Source organism: Mobula birostris, chromosome 16 (genome assembly GCF_030028105.1).
Source record: "Mobula birostris isolate sMobBir1 chromosome 16, sMobBir1.hap1, whole genome shotgun sequence".
Classification (NCBI taxonomy): Eukaryota; Metazoa; Chordata; class Chondrichthyes; order Myliobatiformes; family Myliobatidae; genus Mobula; species Mobula birostris.
This window is the reverse complement of record NC_092385.1, coordinates 24728751-24745745: the sequence shown is the minus strand read 5'-3', so window position 1 is coordinate 24745745 and position 16995 is coordinate 24728751. Positions and strand designations below refer to the sequence as shown.

Sequence of the window (16995 nt, the reverse complement as noted above, 5' to 3'; positions counted from 1 at the left end):
AACAACAAAGTTAATGTCCTGGAGTGGCCAAGTCATAGTCCAGACCTCAGTGCAATTGAGAATTTGTGGCTGGACTTGCAAAGGGCTGTTCACTCATGATTCCCATGCAATCTGACAGAGCTTGAGCAGTTTTGTAAAGAACAATGGGGAAAAATTGCAGTGTCCAGATATGCAAAGCTGATAAGGACCTATCCACACAGACTCAAGCTGTAATTGCTACCAAAGGTGCATCTACTGACTTGAAGGGGGTGAATACTTAATGCAATCAATTATTTTGTGTTTTATATTTGTAACTAATTTAGATCACTTTGTAGAGATCTGTTTTCACTTTGACACGAAAGAGTCTTTTTCTGTTGATCAGTGTCAAAAGAGCCAAATTAAATCCACTGTGATTCAATGGTGTAAAACAATAAAACATGAAAACTTCCAAGCAGGGGGATGAATACTTTTTAAAGGCACTCTACCTAATGATGTGGCCACGGAGTGTACTTTCTGCAGAAATACTCCTGCAGGAGTACAAACCAAACTGATGGTCCATGGTTTGGTGTACCCATGTTGGTTGATATATTCCTGTGTCGAGGTACCAAAGAGAGGAGGACATTTCCTATAAATATGGGGAAATGAAAATGGGAAGTACCCTGTTGGCTACTCCTGCATTTTCTTTATGAGGAACCTGTCAGATTTCATATCTTAGTCACAATAAGGAGATGAGCTACAAATAAAAGCAAAGTGAAACGATCCTAACAACTATGTTTTTTTTTGCATCTGTACTCCATTCTAAAAAAAAATAAGGAATCAAATTACTTTGCACATCAATTACATTGAACTCTACTTTTCTCAAGATAAAAAAGAAGATTTCAAGACTTCGTTGGACTACATGTGTCCAGTCTACAAAACAAGTGAGCGGAAAGGAACCCTCTCTACCACGGGACACTCGACCAACTTTGTTATTGCCATGCTTCTGCCGACAGACAGGCCAGTTGAGCACTGGATCAAGCGTGGCGTTGCACTTCTCTGCCAGCTGGATGACTAGAGTCATGGACTTCAAGAATATCAAAATTACATTCAACCAGGAAGTCTTTCCAATCTTGTCCCATGTCAGCTGTATTGTCTCACTTTAAAAAATGTGTTTAATTGTCTATCTTAATTTAGTTTTCACATACAACATTTTTAATTAATAAAATAGTTTACATTTCTATTTAATATGGATGGAGGTTCACCTTTATTTTAGGCATGAAAGACGAAATTGAAATTTGGTACTTTCTACAAGAATCTACCTTTCAATGTGCAAATGAGATTAAATAAGTAGAAGACCAGAATGATTCTGATCAGAAATACACGTGTAAGTATCCCTCTTACACAATGATGCAAAGCAGGCCTCCTGGAAACTTCACAGTTTAATTAATTTTTATACTCAAAATGAGGTAATTACATCAATTTGGATGTTGCAGGTGATTCCAAGCAGAAACCCTGCTAGTTCTCATCAATCAGCAGTTCACATGTTCTAAGAACACACTCCTGACAGGTCTGAATCTTTTATTACCCTCCACCTCTGGCCTCCTCTGTAAGAGGGCCTGGTCTGGTCTTGCTGGGATTCCCCAGAATAATTTAGAAAATTGCTTTCTAGGTCTTGTCTGACTCCAATGGGGAGCTTATGTCTACAGATTAGGAAGCAAGCATATATATATCTTCCAGATTTGCGAGTGGGGACTTCAATACTGCACCAAACCGAAGCCTATTGTTATGCAGACCTTATCATTCTACAAAGATGCAGAGTTAAAAGGCGATCAGTTCTCAGCTTCCAGCACAAGGAAAAGTGAGCATGCAAGAAATGCAGTGATAAATGTGGGTGATGAGCTCAACAACACAGCCCCATTTTTGTGTTATATACAAAACATCTGAAACTGGCACGTTCTGAGATAAAATGGTGTGAATAGACAAATAAATAAATAAAGGCATCCGTTAGTCTTGCGAGACCATGGACCTGTGCCTGGAAAGTCTTCACTCTCCAAGGCGCAAGCCTGGGTAAGGTTTTATGGAAGACCAGCAGTTGCCCATGCTGCAAGTCTCCCCTCTCCATGACACCGATGTTGTCCAAGGGAAGAGCAAGGGCCGATACAGCTTGGCATCGGTGTCATCGCAGAGCGCTGTGTGGTTAAGTGCCTTGCTCAAGGACACAACACGTTGCCTTGGCTGCGGCTCGAACTCACGACCATCAGATCACTAGTCCAATGCCTTAACCACTTGGCCACGTGCCCACTGAATAGACAAATATGTCTTATTAAATATCTAAAATACCTACTCCATTAGCTAAATATCCACCCCTTTTATGCAGTTCTGTTCCATAACCTACCAACTCCATGTATTGAAAACCTGCAGCAAATTATCAGCAAGGTGAGGTAAAGGTATGTTTAGTGGTAGGATCCCTTTGGAGATGGCAGACATTGTGGAGGCTAATGGGGTGGTAGGTAAGGACGAGAGGGACTCTATCACTGTTACAACAGCAGGAAGATGGGGTGGGTACCGATGTACAGGAAATGGGGGAGATATCACTGAGGGCAGCATCAATAGTAGAGGGAGGGAAACCCTGTTCTTTAAGGGAGGAGGAAATGGAAAGCTGCATCCTAGGAACAGATGCAGCGGCGGTGAAGAAACAGAGAAAAAAGAATAACATTCTTTTAACGGGAGATAGGGTGGGAAGAGGTGTGGTTGAGATCAGTAGGTTTACAAAATGTCAGTTGACCGTTTACTCTTTCCCATAGATGCTGAATTCCTCCAGTTTTTTTTTTTGTGTGTAGCTTTGGATTTCCAGCATCTACAAATTTTCTTAGTTTTCAGATTTCTGGATCATTGAGATCTCTTCTGGGAAAAATATGACCTGTACGTAAGGGGTGGCTTACACCTGAACCTGAATGGGACCTATAGCCTTGCGGGCAGACTCGCTAGAGTTCTTCGAGAGGGTTTAAACTAATTCGGGCAGGGGGATGGGAATAGGAGTGGTAGGGGTCAGGACAAGGTAGTTGGTTTACAAACAGAGGCAGTTTGTAATCAGACTGCTAGCAAGGAGAGGCTGTTGATAGAGCAAAATTACAGTCAACAGAATGAGTGGCAATGTTAAAAGGGACAAAATCAAAAGGGGTGATGAATACAGGACTGAAGGTGTTATATCTGAATGGAACACGATATGTGGAGTAAGGTAGGTGAACTCGTAGTACAATTACAGAATGGTATGTATGACGTTGTGGGCATCACTGAATCATAGCTGAAAGAAAATTGTAGGTCGGAGCTTAATGTCCAAGGGTACACATTGTATCGAAAGATCAGGCAGGTATGCAGAGGGGGTGGGGTGGCTTTGGTGGTAAAATTGAAATCAATTCCTTCAAAAGAGGTGAGATAGGGTCATAAGGCGTAAAATCGTTGAGGATAGAGCTAAGAAACTGCAAGGGTAAAAAGACCCTGATGGAAGTTATAAACAGACCTCTGAACAGTAGTAAAGATGTGATCTACAAATAACAATTGGAGATAGAATGTCAAAAGGACAACATTGCAATAGTCAATATGCAGGGAAATAGGTTGGTGCTGGATCCCAAGAGGGGAAAATGTAGAATGCATACAGGACGGCTCTCTGGAGTATCTTGTTGTTGAGCCCACTCGGGGATTAACTATTCTGAATTGGGTGTTATGCAATGAACTGGAATTGATTAGAGAGTATTAGATAAGGGAACCCTTAGGGGCCAGCGATCATAATAGGAAAGAATTATCCCTGCAGAGAAGCTAAACTCAGATGTTTCAGTGGAGTAAAGAGAATTACAGATGCATGAGAGAGGCATTGGCCAAAATTGATTGGAAGGGAACACTAGCAGGAATGACGGCAGAGCAGCAATGGCTGCCATTTCTGCGAGCAATTCAGAAGGCGCAGGATAGATACATCCCAAAGAAAAAAAGTTTCTAATAGGTGGGTGATGCAACCGTGGCTGATAGGAGAAGTCAAAGCCAACATTAAAGTCAGTGCAAAGGAATATAATAGAGGAAAAATCCGTGGGAAGTTAGAGAACTGGGAAGCTTTTAAAAACCAACAGAAGGCAACTAAAAAAGTCACAAAGAAGGAAAAGATGGAATACAAAGGTAAGCTACCAATAATATTCAAGAACATACAAATGTTTCTTTAGATGTATAAAGTGTAAAAGAGAGGTGAGATTAGATATTGGACTGCTGGAAAATGATGCTGGAGAGGTAGTAATGGGGGACAAGGAAATGGTGGACAAACTGAATTAGTATTTTGCATTATCCTTCACTGTGGAAGACACTAGCAGTATACTGGAAGTTCAAAAGCGTCAGAGGGCAGAAGCAAGCGAAGTTGCCATATCTTGGGAAACTGAAAGGTCTGAAGGTAGTTAAGTCACCTGGACCAGGAATGGTGTACACCCCAGGTCCTGAAAGAGGTGGCTGAAGAGATTGTGAAAGGCATTAGTAAAGATCTTTCAAGAATCACTAGATTCTGGAATTGATCCGGAAGACTGGAAAATTGCAAACATCACTCCAATCTTCAAGGAGGGAGAGAGGCAGAAAAATGGAAATTATAGGCCAGTTAGTCTGATCTCCATGGTTGAGAAGAAGATAGAGTCAAATGTTAAAGATATAGTTTCAGGGTACTTGGAGGCACATGATAAAATAGTCCAAAGTCAGCATGGTTTCCTCAAGGGAAAATCTCGCCTGACAAATCTGTCAGAATTCTTTGAAGAAATAACAAGCGGGGGTGAAGTGGCAGCCTCACTGAAACCTTTTGAATGTTGTAAGGCCTCAGCCGAGTGGATGTGGAGAGGATGTTTCCCACGGTGGGGGAGTCTAAGACCAGAGGAGACAGCCTCAGAACAGAGGGATGTCCATTTAGAATGGAGATGAGGAGGAATGGTGAATCTGTGGAATTTGTTGCCACAGGTAGCTGTGGAGGCCAAGTGATTGAGTATCTTTAAGACAGAAGTTGATAGGTTCTTGATCAATCAGGGCATGAAGAGATTATGAGGAGAAGGCAGAAGATTGGGGCTGATGGTCCAGGTGACTTATCTACCTTCAGACCTTCCAGTTTCCCAAGCATCTTCACCCTAGTAATGGCAACTTCACTCACTTCTGCCCCCTGACACTCGCGATCTTCCAGCATACTGATAGTGTCTTCCACAGTGAAGACTGATGTAAAATACTTATTCAGTTCATCCACCATTTCCTTGTCCCTCATGACTACCTCTCTAGGAATAGCTTCTTCGCCTCTGCCTTATAACTGTAATTTATAGTTTTTATTATTATATATTGCAGGGTACTGCTGCCACATAATAACAAATTCCATGATATATGCCCATGATATTAAACCTGATTCTGATTCTGAGTGAGTCGTGAGAGGAAGAAATGAATTTAGTGGGATAAGATAAGGTTGAAGTAATAGATGCGCCACTGCCCAGAAGATGGCAATGGCAAACCACTTTTGTAGAAAAGTTTGTTAAGAAAAATCATGCTCATGGATAGACCTTGATCGCCCATGCCATAAGACATGGCACATAATGGTGATTATGATGAGGTAATGGGTCCAACAAAAATCTTGCTTGTGGTCTGGAAGACAATGATCTGATGTTCTGTGGTGGAGCCATGTTCCAGAGGGAGGTGTTGCAGTCAGCAGCTGGGGCAGACCCAAGTGCAGGACACAGGCATGGAAAGTGGGTTGGGATTCTTACGCGGACTTGAACATTGACTGGACTCAGAGCCAGGACTTGGACTTGTTTGGAACACAGAGCCAGGACTTGGACTTGACTGAAACACAGAGCAACAAAACCAAACAATGACTGACAAATCACATCGCGGCTCAGAGTAGTGGCAAACAGCCAGCAATACTCAGCCAGACACAAGACGACAAAAACAAATGACAGACAATTCATATCACGGCTCGGAGCAATGGCAAACGGCCTGCAATACTCAGCCGGACACAAGACAAAAGAAATGAACAACAACAGTCCATTCGTATCTCAACTCCAGGTAGGACGTGAAGCAGCAAGCAGCCGACCCAGGAACTGCGGATGGCAGGCCATCAACCCGACTTAGGAACTGTGGATGACAGGTTCTCAACTCGACCCAGGAACAGCGGACAGCAGGCTCTCAACTCGACTTAGAAACTGCGGATGGCAGGCTCTCGACTTGACCCAGGAACAGCGGATGACAGGCTGTACCTGCAACTTCTCAATAGGGATTGTAGGAATGATGGTGTTAAGTGCTGAGCTATATTCGATGAACAGCATCCTGATGTAGGTGTTTGTGTTGTCTCGGTGGTCTAAAACCGTGTGAAGAGCCACTGAGATTGCGTCTGCCATTGACCTATTGTGGCAATAGGCAAATTGCAATGGGTGCAGGTCCTTGCTGAGGCAGGAGTTCAGTCTAGTCATAACCAACCTCTCAAAGCATTTCATCACTGTCGATGCGAGTGCTACCAGGCAATAGTCATTAAGACAGTCCTCATTATTCTTCTTAGGCACTGGTATAATAGTTACCTTTTTGAAGCAAGTGGGAACTTCTGCCCATAGCAGTGAGAGGTTGAAAATGTCCTTAAATACTCATGCTAGTTGGTTGGCTCAGGTTTTTAGAACCTTATCAGGTACTCCATTGGGACCTTCTGCCTTGTGAGGGTTCACTTTTTAAAGACAGACTAACATCGGCTTCTGAGACGGAGATCACAGGGTCATCAGGTGCAGAAGGAATCTTCACAGCTGTAGTTGTGTTCTCTCTTTCAAAGTGTGCGTAGAAAGTGTTGAGTTCATCTGGTGGTGAAGCATCGCTGCCATTCATGCTATTGGGTTTCGCTTTGTAGGAAGTAATGCCTTGCAGATCCTGCCAGAGTTGCTGTGCATCTGATATCGTCTCCAAGCTCATTCAAAATTGTCTCTTTGCCCTTGAAATAGCCCTCGCAAATCATACCTGGTTCTCTGATACTGGCCTGGGTTGCACAGCCTTGAATGCCACAGATCTAGCCTTCAGCAGACGACGTGGTTCATCCACAGCTTTTGGTTTGGGAATGAACAGTAAGTCTTTGTAGGCACACACTCATCCACACAGGTTTTAATGAAGTCGGTAACAACTGCGACATACTCATCCAGATTCAAAGGTGAATCCCTGAGTACAGTCCAGTCCACCGATTCAAAGCAGTCCTGTAGGATCTCCTCTACAATAGGGGTACACAATTTGGGTGACTACTAATGTTTATCTGGTGGCCTTGTCAACAATACCAAATCCTGAAGAGTGATTGAAAACCAAGTTCTGTCTGCAAGGATAATCCTGAATCCAGTTGTCTGTCAATCCACTCATTTTTTGACCTCTGTCTCCCACAAATCCCAGAGTAAATTTGAGGAGCAACAGTTCACCTTCTAAGTAGGCACCTTACAAGTTTTTGGGTTCAAAACTGAATCCAAAAATGTCGAATTATCAATCATTTCCCTTTCCCCTTATATGGAGTTCAATTTTTTTTGTAATTTCAAAATTCTTCTTCTTCTCTGATTTGCAGCACCTTTCCTTGGTTGCCATGCATACTCATTCTCATCTCCCATCTCTCATCCCTCCCCTCTGCAGGGGTACCTTTACAAGTCTCTTTCAGCCGGCTGCGCTACTGTTTGAACATTCAGTCCCTCCTGACCTCCACCCTTTCTGGGCCTAGCCATTGTTCTCTGCACCCCAGAACTTCCATGTGTTTATATAAATCCTTAAGTTCTCATTTTGATTAAAGATCATCAGAACTGTTAACTCTGTTTTTCTTCTATAAGTGTGCCTTTTCCCAGCCAGATTGGCTTCTTTGAGCAGTTTCTGCATTTTTGTCAGGTTTTCAGCATCTGCAGTGTTTTGCTTTGTTCCCTGTCCATCTCTCTCTTTGGGACTTATGACTTGGATCGCTTCCCTTGACTGTGAATACTGAAAGAGCAGAAAGTAAATGGCAAAGGTCAGTGTTGTTATTTTTAGCCTCTGGTAGAGTCAGTATCTCTGACAGTGAGTGGGAACAACAGTCAACATGTTCCTGTTTCTGCTTTGAGTAAAGAACAGAAGGTAAGTAGAAATGGCAGAAGCTTCATTTTGAGAATCCCTAAAAGCCAAGGTCGTGTTTTTGTTCAATGGTCAGGAATACGTGGTACCTTATCCGATAGAAAGTTATAAAATTATGAGAGGTCTAGATAGGGTAGACAGTCAGAACCTTTCTCAAGGTAGAAATGTCAAATATCAGAAGACATGCATTTAAGACGACAAGGTGCTGTGTGGAGCAAAGTTTTTTTACACAGAGAATGCTAAGAGCCTTTTAGATAGACATTTATACACAGGGAATGGAAGGATAGATCATGTGCAGGCAGAAGAGATTTAGTTTAGTTTGGCATCACGTTTGGCACAGATATTGTAGGCCCAAGGGCCTGTTCCTGTACTATACTGGTCAGTTATGTTGTTTACTACGTTTATTGAATATAAATAAATCAATTAAATCTACTCAGATGTGAAATGTATTTATTTATCAAGACTTTGCTTTGCAGGTTTTTAAATTGCCTCTTAGTTCTGGTGCTACTGCAATTGATTTTCTGAGGTGTTTCAGTCTTTCATGCTAGTACAGTGATTCACAGTCCAACAGCAGAATTCTGGGCCATTGATCCAGAGACATGAATTTAAACCCACTGTGGCAGCCGCGAATTTAAATCATCACGTTTAGATAAATCTTGTCTCAGAAAGAGTAAACATAAACTTCCATGTTATAGTAGTCATAGTCATAGTCATACTTTATTGATCCCGGGGGAAATTGGTTTTCGTTACAGTTGCACCATAAATAATAAATAGTAATAAAACCATAAATAGTTAAATAGTAATATGTAAATTATGACAGTAAATTATGAAATAAGTCCAGGGCCAGCCTATTGGCTCAGGGTGTCTGACTCTCCAAGGGAGGAGTTGTAAAGTTTGATGGCCACAGGCTGGAATGACTTCCTATGACGCTCTGTGTTGCATCTCGGTGGAATGAGTCTCTGGCTGAATGTACTCCTGTGCCCAACCAGTCCATTATGTAGTGGATGGGAGACATTGTCCAAGATGGCATGCAACTTAGACAACATCCTCTTTTCAGACACCACCGTGAGAGAGTCATTATCATTAAAATTTATTTGGGGTTCACTAATAACCTCTATAGATGGCAGGTGGTGTAGTGGCATCTGATTGGACTTTGATTAACTGATAAATGCTAAAGAAATGGCAAGATTGCTGCCACATGACACAGAAAGGAACAACAAACAAAAAATTAACCTCTATAGGAAAGGAAATTTGCCATCTGGGCCGTGTGTGACTCCAAACAGGTCATAGTGATTAACTTTAACTGATTTATTAGCACGTGGCAAATAAAGACAGATCAAAATATTATATTTTCCAGCAATATACACTTGCAGTGAGATAGTGTTATCAAATCAAAGGGACAAGATATAGTTTTTTAAAAAACATTTATTCTGGAGACAACTGATCAGTCGAGAAGTTTGCTTGTGCCATTATCTAATGGGCACTTGCCCAAAATGGCAGAGGTGAAACAAAATGTTTATTGGAATCCCTAACGATGTTGTCAGACAAAATAGGCTGGACTGGTTTGTAGATTTGCAGCTCACAAAGCGGCGTATTTAAAAGGGCCGATGTCATACAATTCTGCTGCTTGTGCAATCGTTTCGAGATATTGATAGCTTCCAGCATCTGAGTCATCACATGTAAAAACTTGGCCAATAAATTCATGGTGCTACCAAGCAGGAGGGGAGCTGACATATACTTGCAAGTTACGTGGAAATTTCTAATTTTGGGCTGCTACTTAACTTCTGGATGGTTCTAATCTGTTATCTGATGCTGGGAAGTTATGTTTGCTGAGATAATAATCTTTTTGGCTAATTTTTATTTTCTGTCTTTGGAGGCTGCCTCTGAGGCTGGAGGAGAAGTGTGGGTGGGCAGCAGGTGGTTGTAACAAAAGGGAGGATATTGCAAGGAAGGCCGTTCCACAATGTATATTCAGGGAGCACTTCTGCAGAAGAGGCTGTCCTCAAACAAGACTGTAGTCACATTGAACCAAAATGGAAGTCCTGATCTTCGTGCTCCATCCCACAATAGTTGCAGCCATCTACCTAATGTCTAAAACCCTCTCTCTTCATAGGAGATTACCCAGCTCAATAATCAGACACAAGGCCAAAGCCTTGACTGGGAGCCACCAAACCCCCTTATTTACCCCATTTGCTTCCCACAACCTCAGCCCATGTTTAACAATGAAAATGTGCAATGCCTTTTCAATACTTTGGCCTTGAATGCTACTGAAATTTGCCCGTGGCTGTCAAGGTCGCTTTAACTTCTAAACCACAAAGCCCTTTTCAGATTACCACAAGTAAGAGGTTAGAGGCCACTCCAAAGCAGTAAGATCACCTCCAGCCCACTTTCCACAGACAGGTTCCATAGCAAGGTGCGAAATCCCTGATTATCACCCACATGGTAAAGATCTGCAGGGTGCAGGGAACAAAACACTGCACCCGCTTTGTAACTGATGCTCTCTGAGACCATCAGCTATTGAATGAGGTCACACTCACTCACAGCTAGCAACATGTCTCCCGACTGCAGTTGTCACTTATACACTGTACACTGGCCCTTTATTTTTGACTCTGTTCCGACTATCTGTTTACTCTGCAGCAATTGGTTACAATCCCTGTAAGTAACAAATGGCAAGGCCATTCTACCACAAAAAAGAATTGTAATCAAACAGCAAGTTTGAGGAGGAATTCCAGGGCAATTCTGCAGAAGCTGATCATTGTAAGTGAGTTTGCAATCACCTGTCACACACTGAACAACCAGACCACACCATCATATGGTAATGAAAGTTGTACCAGGTGGAGGAGAAATTGCAGGTGAGCCATCAACTACCATGGTAAATTGGTGCCAGAGATCACAGGGAAAACCCTGCATTGTCCACACATAGTCCTTACTGCTGTTCTTCTCTGTATCACCAAAAATACCATTATCTCAGCAAACATAATTTCCCAGCAAGAGATAACAGATCAGAATCATCGAGAAGTTAAATAGCAGCCCAAAATTAGACATTTCCACGTATAACATACTGCCATATCAGCTCTCCCCTACTGTCAGCAGAAATAAGAACTCTGGAAGAGAACTACTAAAACAGAATTATCAATCAACCCAGAACTATCAGTGTCCGATTGTTATCAGGGATATTATCGACAAAATGCTGCATGCACCATTGGGAGATCAGCTGAAGAGCATTGTACGTAGTAATTGAGAAGAGAAAGTATAAAAAGCTAAGGGGTGGAAAATGAGAGTGACTCTGTTATTCTTTATTTCAATGCATACCTAGGACTGCTTCACTGTTGTTTCATTGGACCGACGGGGAAACCTTTTGATATTAGGATCTAACCTGCAATTCATCATGAATGTGACCACAACAGATGAAGGGTGGGAAGATGAAGTAATATTACAGTGTGCAATAGAGCAAAGTCTTTCTGGAATTTGTACACAGGATTCACCTGCAGCCTCTCAGGAGGATGGTCTCAGGTACCTGACAGTAATATAAACACAAGAGGTACTGTAGATGCTGGAAATCTAGAGCAATAGACACAATGTGCTGGAGGAGATCAGCAGGTCAGGCAGCATCTGTGGACGGGAATAAACAGCCGAATTTTCAGGCCAAGACCAAGGAGCTGAACTCCTCCAGCACGTTGTGTGTAATACCTTACAGTAATATCTTGCCACTTCTTTATGTCAAGACTAATTGTGTTATTTTCTTTAGAATTTACTCTGGTTTATTAGATTGGTAAATCTCTACGTTCTTGCAAAAATTGTTTTCATCAGAAACAAAATAAACACACAAAATCTTATTTCTGTTGGATCCAGTAACAAAGTAGCTTGTTAGCAAATTTTATTTCTTGCTGATACTCTACGAGTCATCCCAAGCTTTGGTGGCAGTAAATCAAATTACACTGACAACAAAGATTTTGCTTCCAGAATACTTTTTGGTGCACCTTATGGATTTTGGGCTGCTGATCATGAAAATCACCTCAGAATAACTAATACCAAGGTTAAGGAAAGCAATTTTTATTGGTTCACAAGTTTAAACAGGGTATCAATGATAGGCAATTCAAAGAACCTGTAGTGGGACTGGAGAAAATCGCATGGAAGGCATTTAAGGAAGTTGATGAACATTTTCTTGACAATTACAGAGCACCAAATTCCATGGAGCTAGTTGACAACATACTTCAAGTATCCAAAACCATTAATCGCAATATGTCACTAAAGATTCATTTTCTGCATTCCCATTTAGACTTCTTCCCTGCAAATCTTGGCACTGTCAGTGACAAGCATGGTGAGAGGTTTCACCAGGACATTGCAGTCATGGAGAAATGGTATCAGGGCAACTGGAATCCATCAATGTTGCTTGATTATTGTTAGACACTTAAGTGAGAAGCCTCAGACACTGAGTACAAATGAAAATCATCAACAAAACATTCTTAGCTTAGCTGAACTAATGCAAAGCATCAGCACCGTTATGCAATTAAATGCATTAAATTCAATAAAAGGTAATTATTTGTTTCGCCAAATTCCTTTGTGATACAAGTAGTCTAAGGTTTGTGTTCAGCTTCAGGCAGTCTATCATAACAAAAAATAAATTCTGAGGAAGCAACACTGAAAAAAAATTGTTGCCCAATGTTATTAATGCAACCAACAGTCAGTGCACTGTAATGACAGGACCTGAGAGTGTGTTGCAGAACAGAGAGTAGAGATGCAAGTCTGTTCCCTGAAAGTGACAGCCAAGACTTGAAAGCCTGAAGTACTTGTATTTCAAACTATTTATGCAGTAGGTGTTTCTTCCAACTGAACAAGTAAAGATTAAACGGCTCCATTAGGTATTTGCAATCACAGAAATCATGTATTGCAATTGGTCAACCGCAATAAAATTAAGACGAATGGTTCAGCTGAGAGTAATCATTCCATCACCACCCTTACAGTAGTCCTGGTCAACCCAGATCAAGAATTGAACTTGATCCTGGTATGCAGAGGCCAGTAACAAATTGAAAGTGTTTTGCCCCTTGAAGGAGCCCCATCATGTTCTTTTACATATTAACATGCAAAGTTTTAAATTATTCAGCATCTCAATCGCAATAGATTTGCCCCAGCTTGAAATTAGCTTCAGCAAACCTTTTTTGGTAAATGACAGATAATGTTTAAGTTCTGAATTTTAGTGTTTGTTGGTGTCTGAATATTTTACCTGTGTAAAAGAGTATTTTTTGAAGATCATTTAAAAATGATCAAAGGAAGTTAACCATTGTTGCAATTTCAACTGTTTAACTAACTAGGTAAAAATAATTTAACCATCCAATATCATTTATGAACTGATTGTAACCTTTATCACAACAGTGAATGTGCAGTCCAATTACAATCTCATTTCTGTGTGCAGGCGCTTACAAAGCAAGGAGAACAGGAAGATCGTCGAAGCAATAAAGACAGGTGAATTAATAAAATAAAATGATTTGATACTAAATAAGATTTTTAAAGTATGCATCTAATACTACAAATACCTGTATCAATATTTAATTGATGAAGAATGTTTCACTGTTGGGATTAGATTCACTTTTCTCCCATGGCTTAATTAGTACAGAGTTAAAGTTTTTTGACTGCGGCGAATCCAAACAAAAAATACTTTTTGACCATTTACCAATTTTCAAAATGGTTTGGAAATGTAGGGATAAAGCAATGGCTATATCATATTGAGTAATTGTTTATGAATCCAAGTTTCTTTCTGATATACCACCCCCCCACCCCCAGGTGTTAGATGAATTGCTCATCAGGGATGAAAATGTCAGGAACATTTTATATTCATTCATTTTCCATTGAACCAGCTGCAGAGGCACTTGTCATTCAAGCACTAACCTCCACAGTATGAAGTACACCTTTCTGCTGTGCTTGTTAATGGGGAGTACTTCACAGCAATAAATTTACAGTCATAAAGATCTTGATTTTGTTTGAAGGTACTTATAAATACCTTTGCATACTATTTTATGCAATTATTATTTAGGCTTCAAGAGTGATTATGACAATTACAAAAATTCCAGCACTTCAATAAATGTTTTGAGACACACTACAATACAAAAATTATTCAAAAAATTACAAAGCCTCTTGATTAATATTGAAGACCTCTGAAAAACATTAAATGCTAATTAATGCAACATCTGTGAAAGTATGATACATGGGTGAACCACAGTGAATGTGGTGTATATGTAATTTAGAAATGCCTTTGACAAAGTACCATATGCAAATTCATTAGAGAAAATTAATTATTGCAAGCTGTTTTTTAGAGTATTCTATTCTCAGGTCATCATCATCATTATGTGCTGTGTCATTCTTGGGGTCACCTCTATTCATTCTGTATATCAATAGTGTGGAAATAGATATGGATATTAAAGTTTGAAAATAATACCAGAAAACATGGAGATAGATTTAAACATCAGAGTCTATGAATAAAATGGGCTAAAAGTGGCAGAGAGAACCATAGAACTACAGAATACAGAAAGATTATCAATAAATATTTCCTCTTATTCATGTGATTTGCTTTGTTTGGCAACAAACTACTGGTTAAAAAAATACTCCTGCAATATATTTAAGTGGAAGTGGATTATGACGTGTAGAAGAACAGAAAGAAATGGTGGGCGGGCTGCAGAGAGCTCAAGGTGCGGGATAGAAAGGAAAAGGCAGATGTGTGTAGCATCTCATTTAAAAATTGTCTCTGCATCTGAAATAGAAAAGACATCTAATCATGACTTTGAGCAGACAAATCTCAAGATGTATAATTTATACATTCATTGATAATAAATGTGCTTTGAATCTTTGAATCATAAGTCTTTGTAAAACCTTAAGAGGAACATGTGAAATATTGGATATGTAGGAAGTACACTCGCGTTGTAGGGAACATATAGTACGGACATATTTGGATGCTGCCTCATTGTGAGGAAATGCTGATGTGAAGAAAAATGCAACAGTCCGGGATTTTTAATAACAATGTATATTATGGAGAATGAGCAAAATCTTTGGATTTAAGAAAAGTAGGGGAGAAAAGCTAACTTTTCCAGTGTTGTAGGTATCTAGAATAATGGGTAATAAATAAACTTTGAAAAAGATAGCTGGAGAAGGTTCTACGTGCAGAGCTGTAACATGAACAAGCACTTTTGGTATGAATGACCAAGGCAGAAAAACCAAGACTGTTTAATTAGATATCAGGAAAGGAGACAAAGGAGATATGGGAACCTGTGAATAAGACTATTTGATCAGATTGGCATGTGTCAACTTGGTCAATTAGCTAGATTTGTGTCATAACTTCTAAATAAAGAAGTATCACCAGACATTCTGCAAAGACTTAAAGGAAGAAAATGTTTTATTTTAATAAATAAGACCACTTTAAACCAAAGCACGGCCAGCCCTAGCCATTTTGTGTGGTATGACAGTGGCCACTGAATTAGATAGGGTGTCTACTTTCAATCTATGTGAATGTATGAGCAACAAGCTTTACAGTCAGGGAGAGGGTATTACTTAAAATGAGTCACTATCAGAGAGGATTTATTATTTTATATAACGGAAGATCCTTAAACCCACAGAAACTCTGCCAGCTCTCAAATGTCCAGTTAATCTCCATTTCCCTGCTCTTTGCCTATAGTAATGCAAATTTTCCTTCCCTCTTAATCATTAGCCGTGAGACTAAATTCTCAGCCTCACAGTTTTCTGTATGAAGTAACCTATTCCCCTTTGAAAATTACTCTGGCATCTGCTCCCTTATTCCTATAGAACACACACTGCGGATCACAGTGACCTGCTATATAAAATAATTCCTCTCATTTTGCCTTCGATTTCTTTGCCATTTGTCTGATCTCTGTGTGATTTAGTTTTTGGCTTTCCTTCAGTGGAAGCAGCTTCTACCTATTTCACTACTGAAATTCTTCATCGATTTTAGCATCTTCATTGCGTCCTCTCCTTAACCTTCGGTGTCCAAGGACATTGCTCTGGTTAGACAATGAGTGATTGTATACGAAACTCACCAGCTAGTCAGTATTGCTTTACTTAGAGGGGTAAAGTTAATTGAACAGAAGTGACAAGGTAGCAAAAGGTGAAAATCGGATAACTACAAAATGTATAGGATCTATACAGTACTGTACATTACTCATGTTATGATATAGTGAATCCTGCAAGATTCACATCTGTGACATCTGATATATCAGTAATATGTCACATGTCTATGATAATTATTACGCCACCTGTATCTATATAAATTGGAATATCCGTTAAATCAATAATGTGACACCTCATACCCATAAGTACAATGAAACCTGATAAATTCACACATAAAGTGAAACTTGATATGTCCACAACATGTTGGAGCAACTTTTATACACATGTACAGTGTACTGTGACATCCCAGAGAATGAGCTTCCTCTTGTGACCCAACAGAGTTCAGTCTGTCATTCCTGCACTGGGGCAGAAGCAGAGTGTGTGTTCGATAGGCTGCATGATTTTTAAAAAAATGTCTTCTTATTGACATGACTGCTGTGCATTTAACTTCTAGGTCGGGAAGCAGATGTACGCCAGCTATCCGTTTGCCAGTTTGCGCTTGATGAAGCTGATGAGAGAGGCTGGCTTCCTCTGCATGAAGCAGCTGTGCAGTTAAACCAAGCAATTCTTGCAGCCACTTTCCAAGGTGATGGGGACAATTTTAATATTGATGTTTGCTAATCCAAAATATACCATGAAACCGCAGATCACAATTTATATATTGTCTTCGTTGTAGAGAAATAGCCCCCAGTTTCAAGTCATGACAGATAACAATAGCTTTGTATAAACAGTAAGTATTGGCAGCTAATCTGACAATGCATGTAACCTCAGTAGTGCTTCCATCTTATGTTAATATTTCTATAAGTGGCAAAACAT

At 40.2% G+C, this 16995-nt stretch overlaps 2 protein-coding genes across 6 annotated transcripts in view; both read left to right on the top strand.

Annotated features, from left to right (window-relative positions):
* The window catches only part of dnah12 (dynein, axonemal, heavy chain 12), a 176619-nt gene extending 175421 nt beyond the window's left edge, over positions 1–1198 (top strand). For all 4 annotated transcript variants that reach the window (XM_072280429.1, XM_072280430.1, XM_072280427.1 and 1 more), the window contains one exon: positions 843–1198. In XM_072280429.1, coding sequence (XP_072136530.1) covers positions 843–1033 — 191 coding nt within the window. In that variant the 3' untranslated portion in view covers positions 1034–1198. The remainder of the gene's footprint in view (positions 1–842) is intronic.
* Positions 1199–8011: 6813 nt separating this feature from the next.
* asb14a (ankyrin repeat and SOCS box containing 14a) overlaps positions 8012–16995 on the top strand; it is a 49403-nt gene continuing 40419 nt past the window's right edge. For both annotated transcript variants that reach the window (XM_072280112.1, XM_072280111.1), the window contains exons 1-4: positions 8012–8070; positions 11384–11580; positions 13481–13530; positions 16634–16765. In XM_072280112.1, coding sequence (XP_072136213.1) covers positions 11456–11580; positions 13481–13530; positions 16634–16765 — 307 coding nt within the window. In that variant the 5' untranslated portion in view covers positions 8012–8070; positions 11384–11455. The remainder of the gene's footprint in view (positions 8071–11383; positions 11581–13480; positions 13531–16633; positions 16766–16995) is intronic.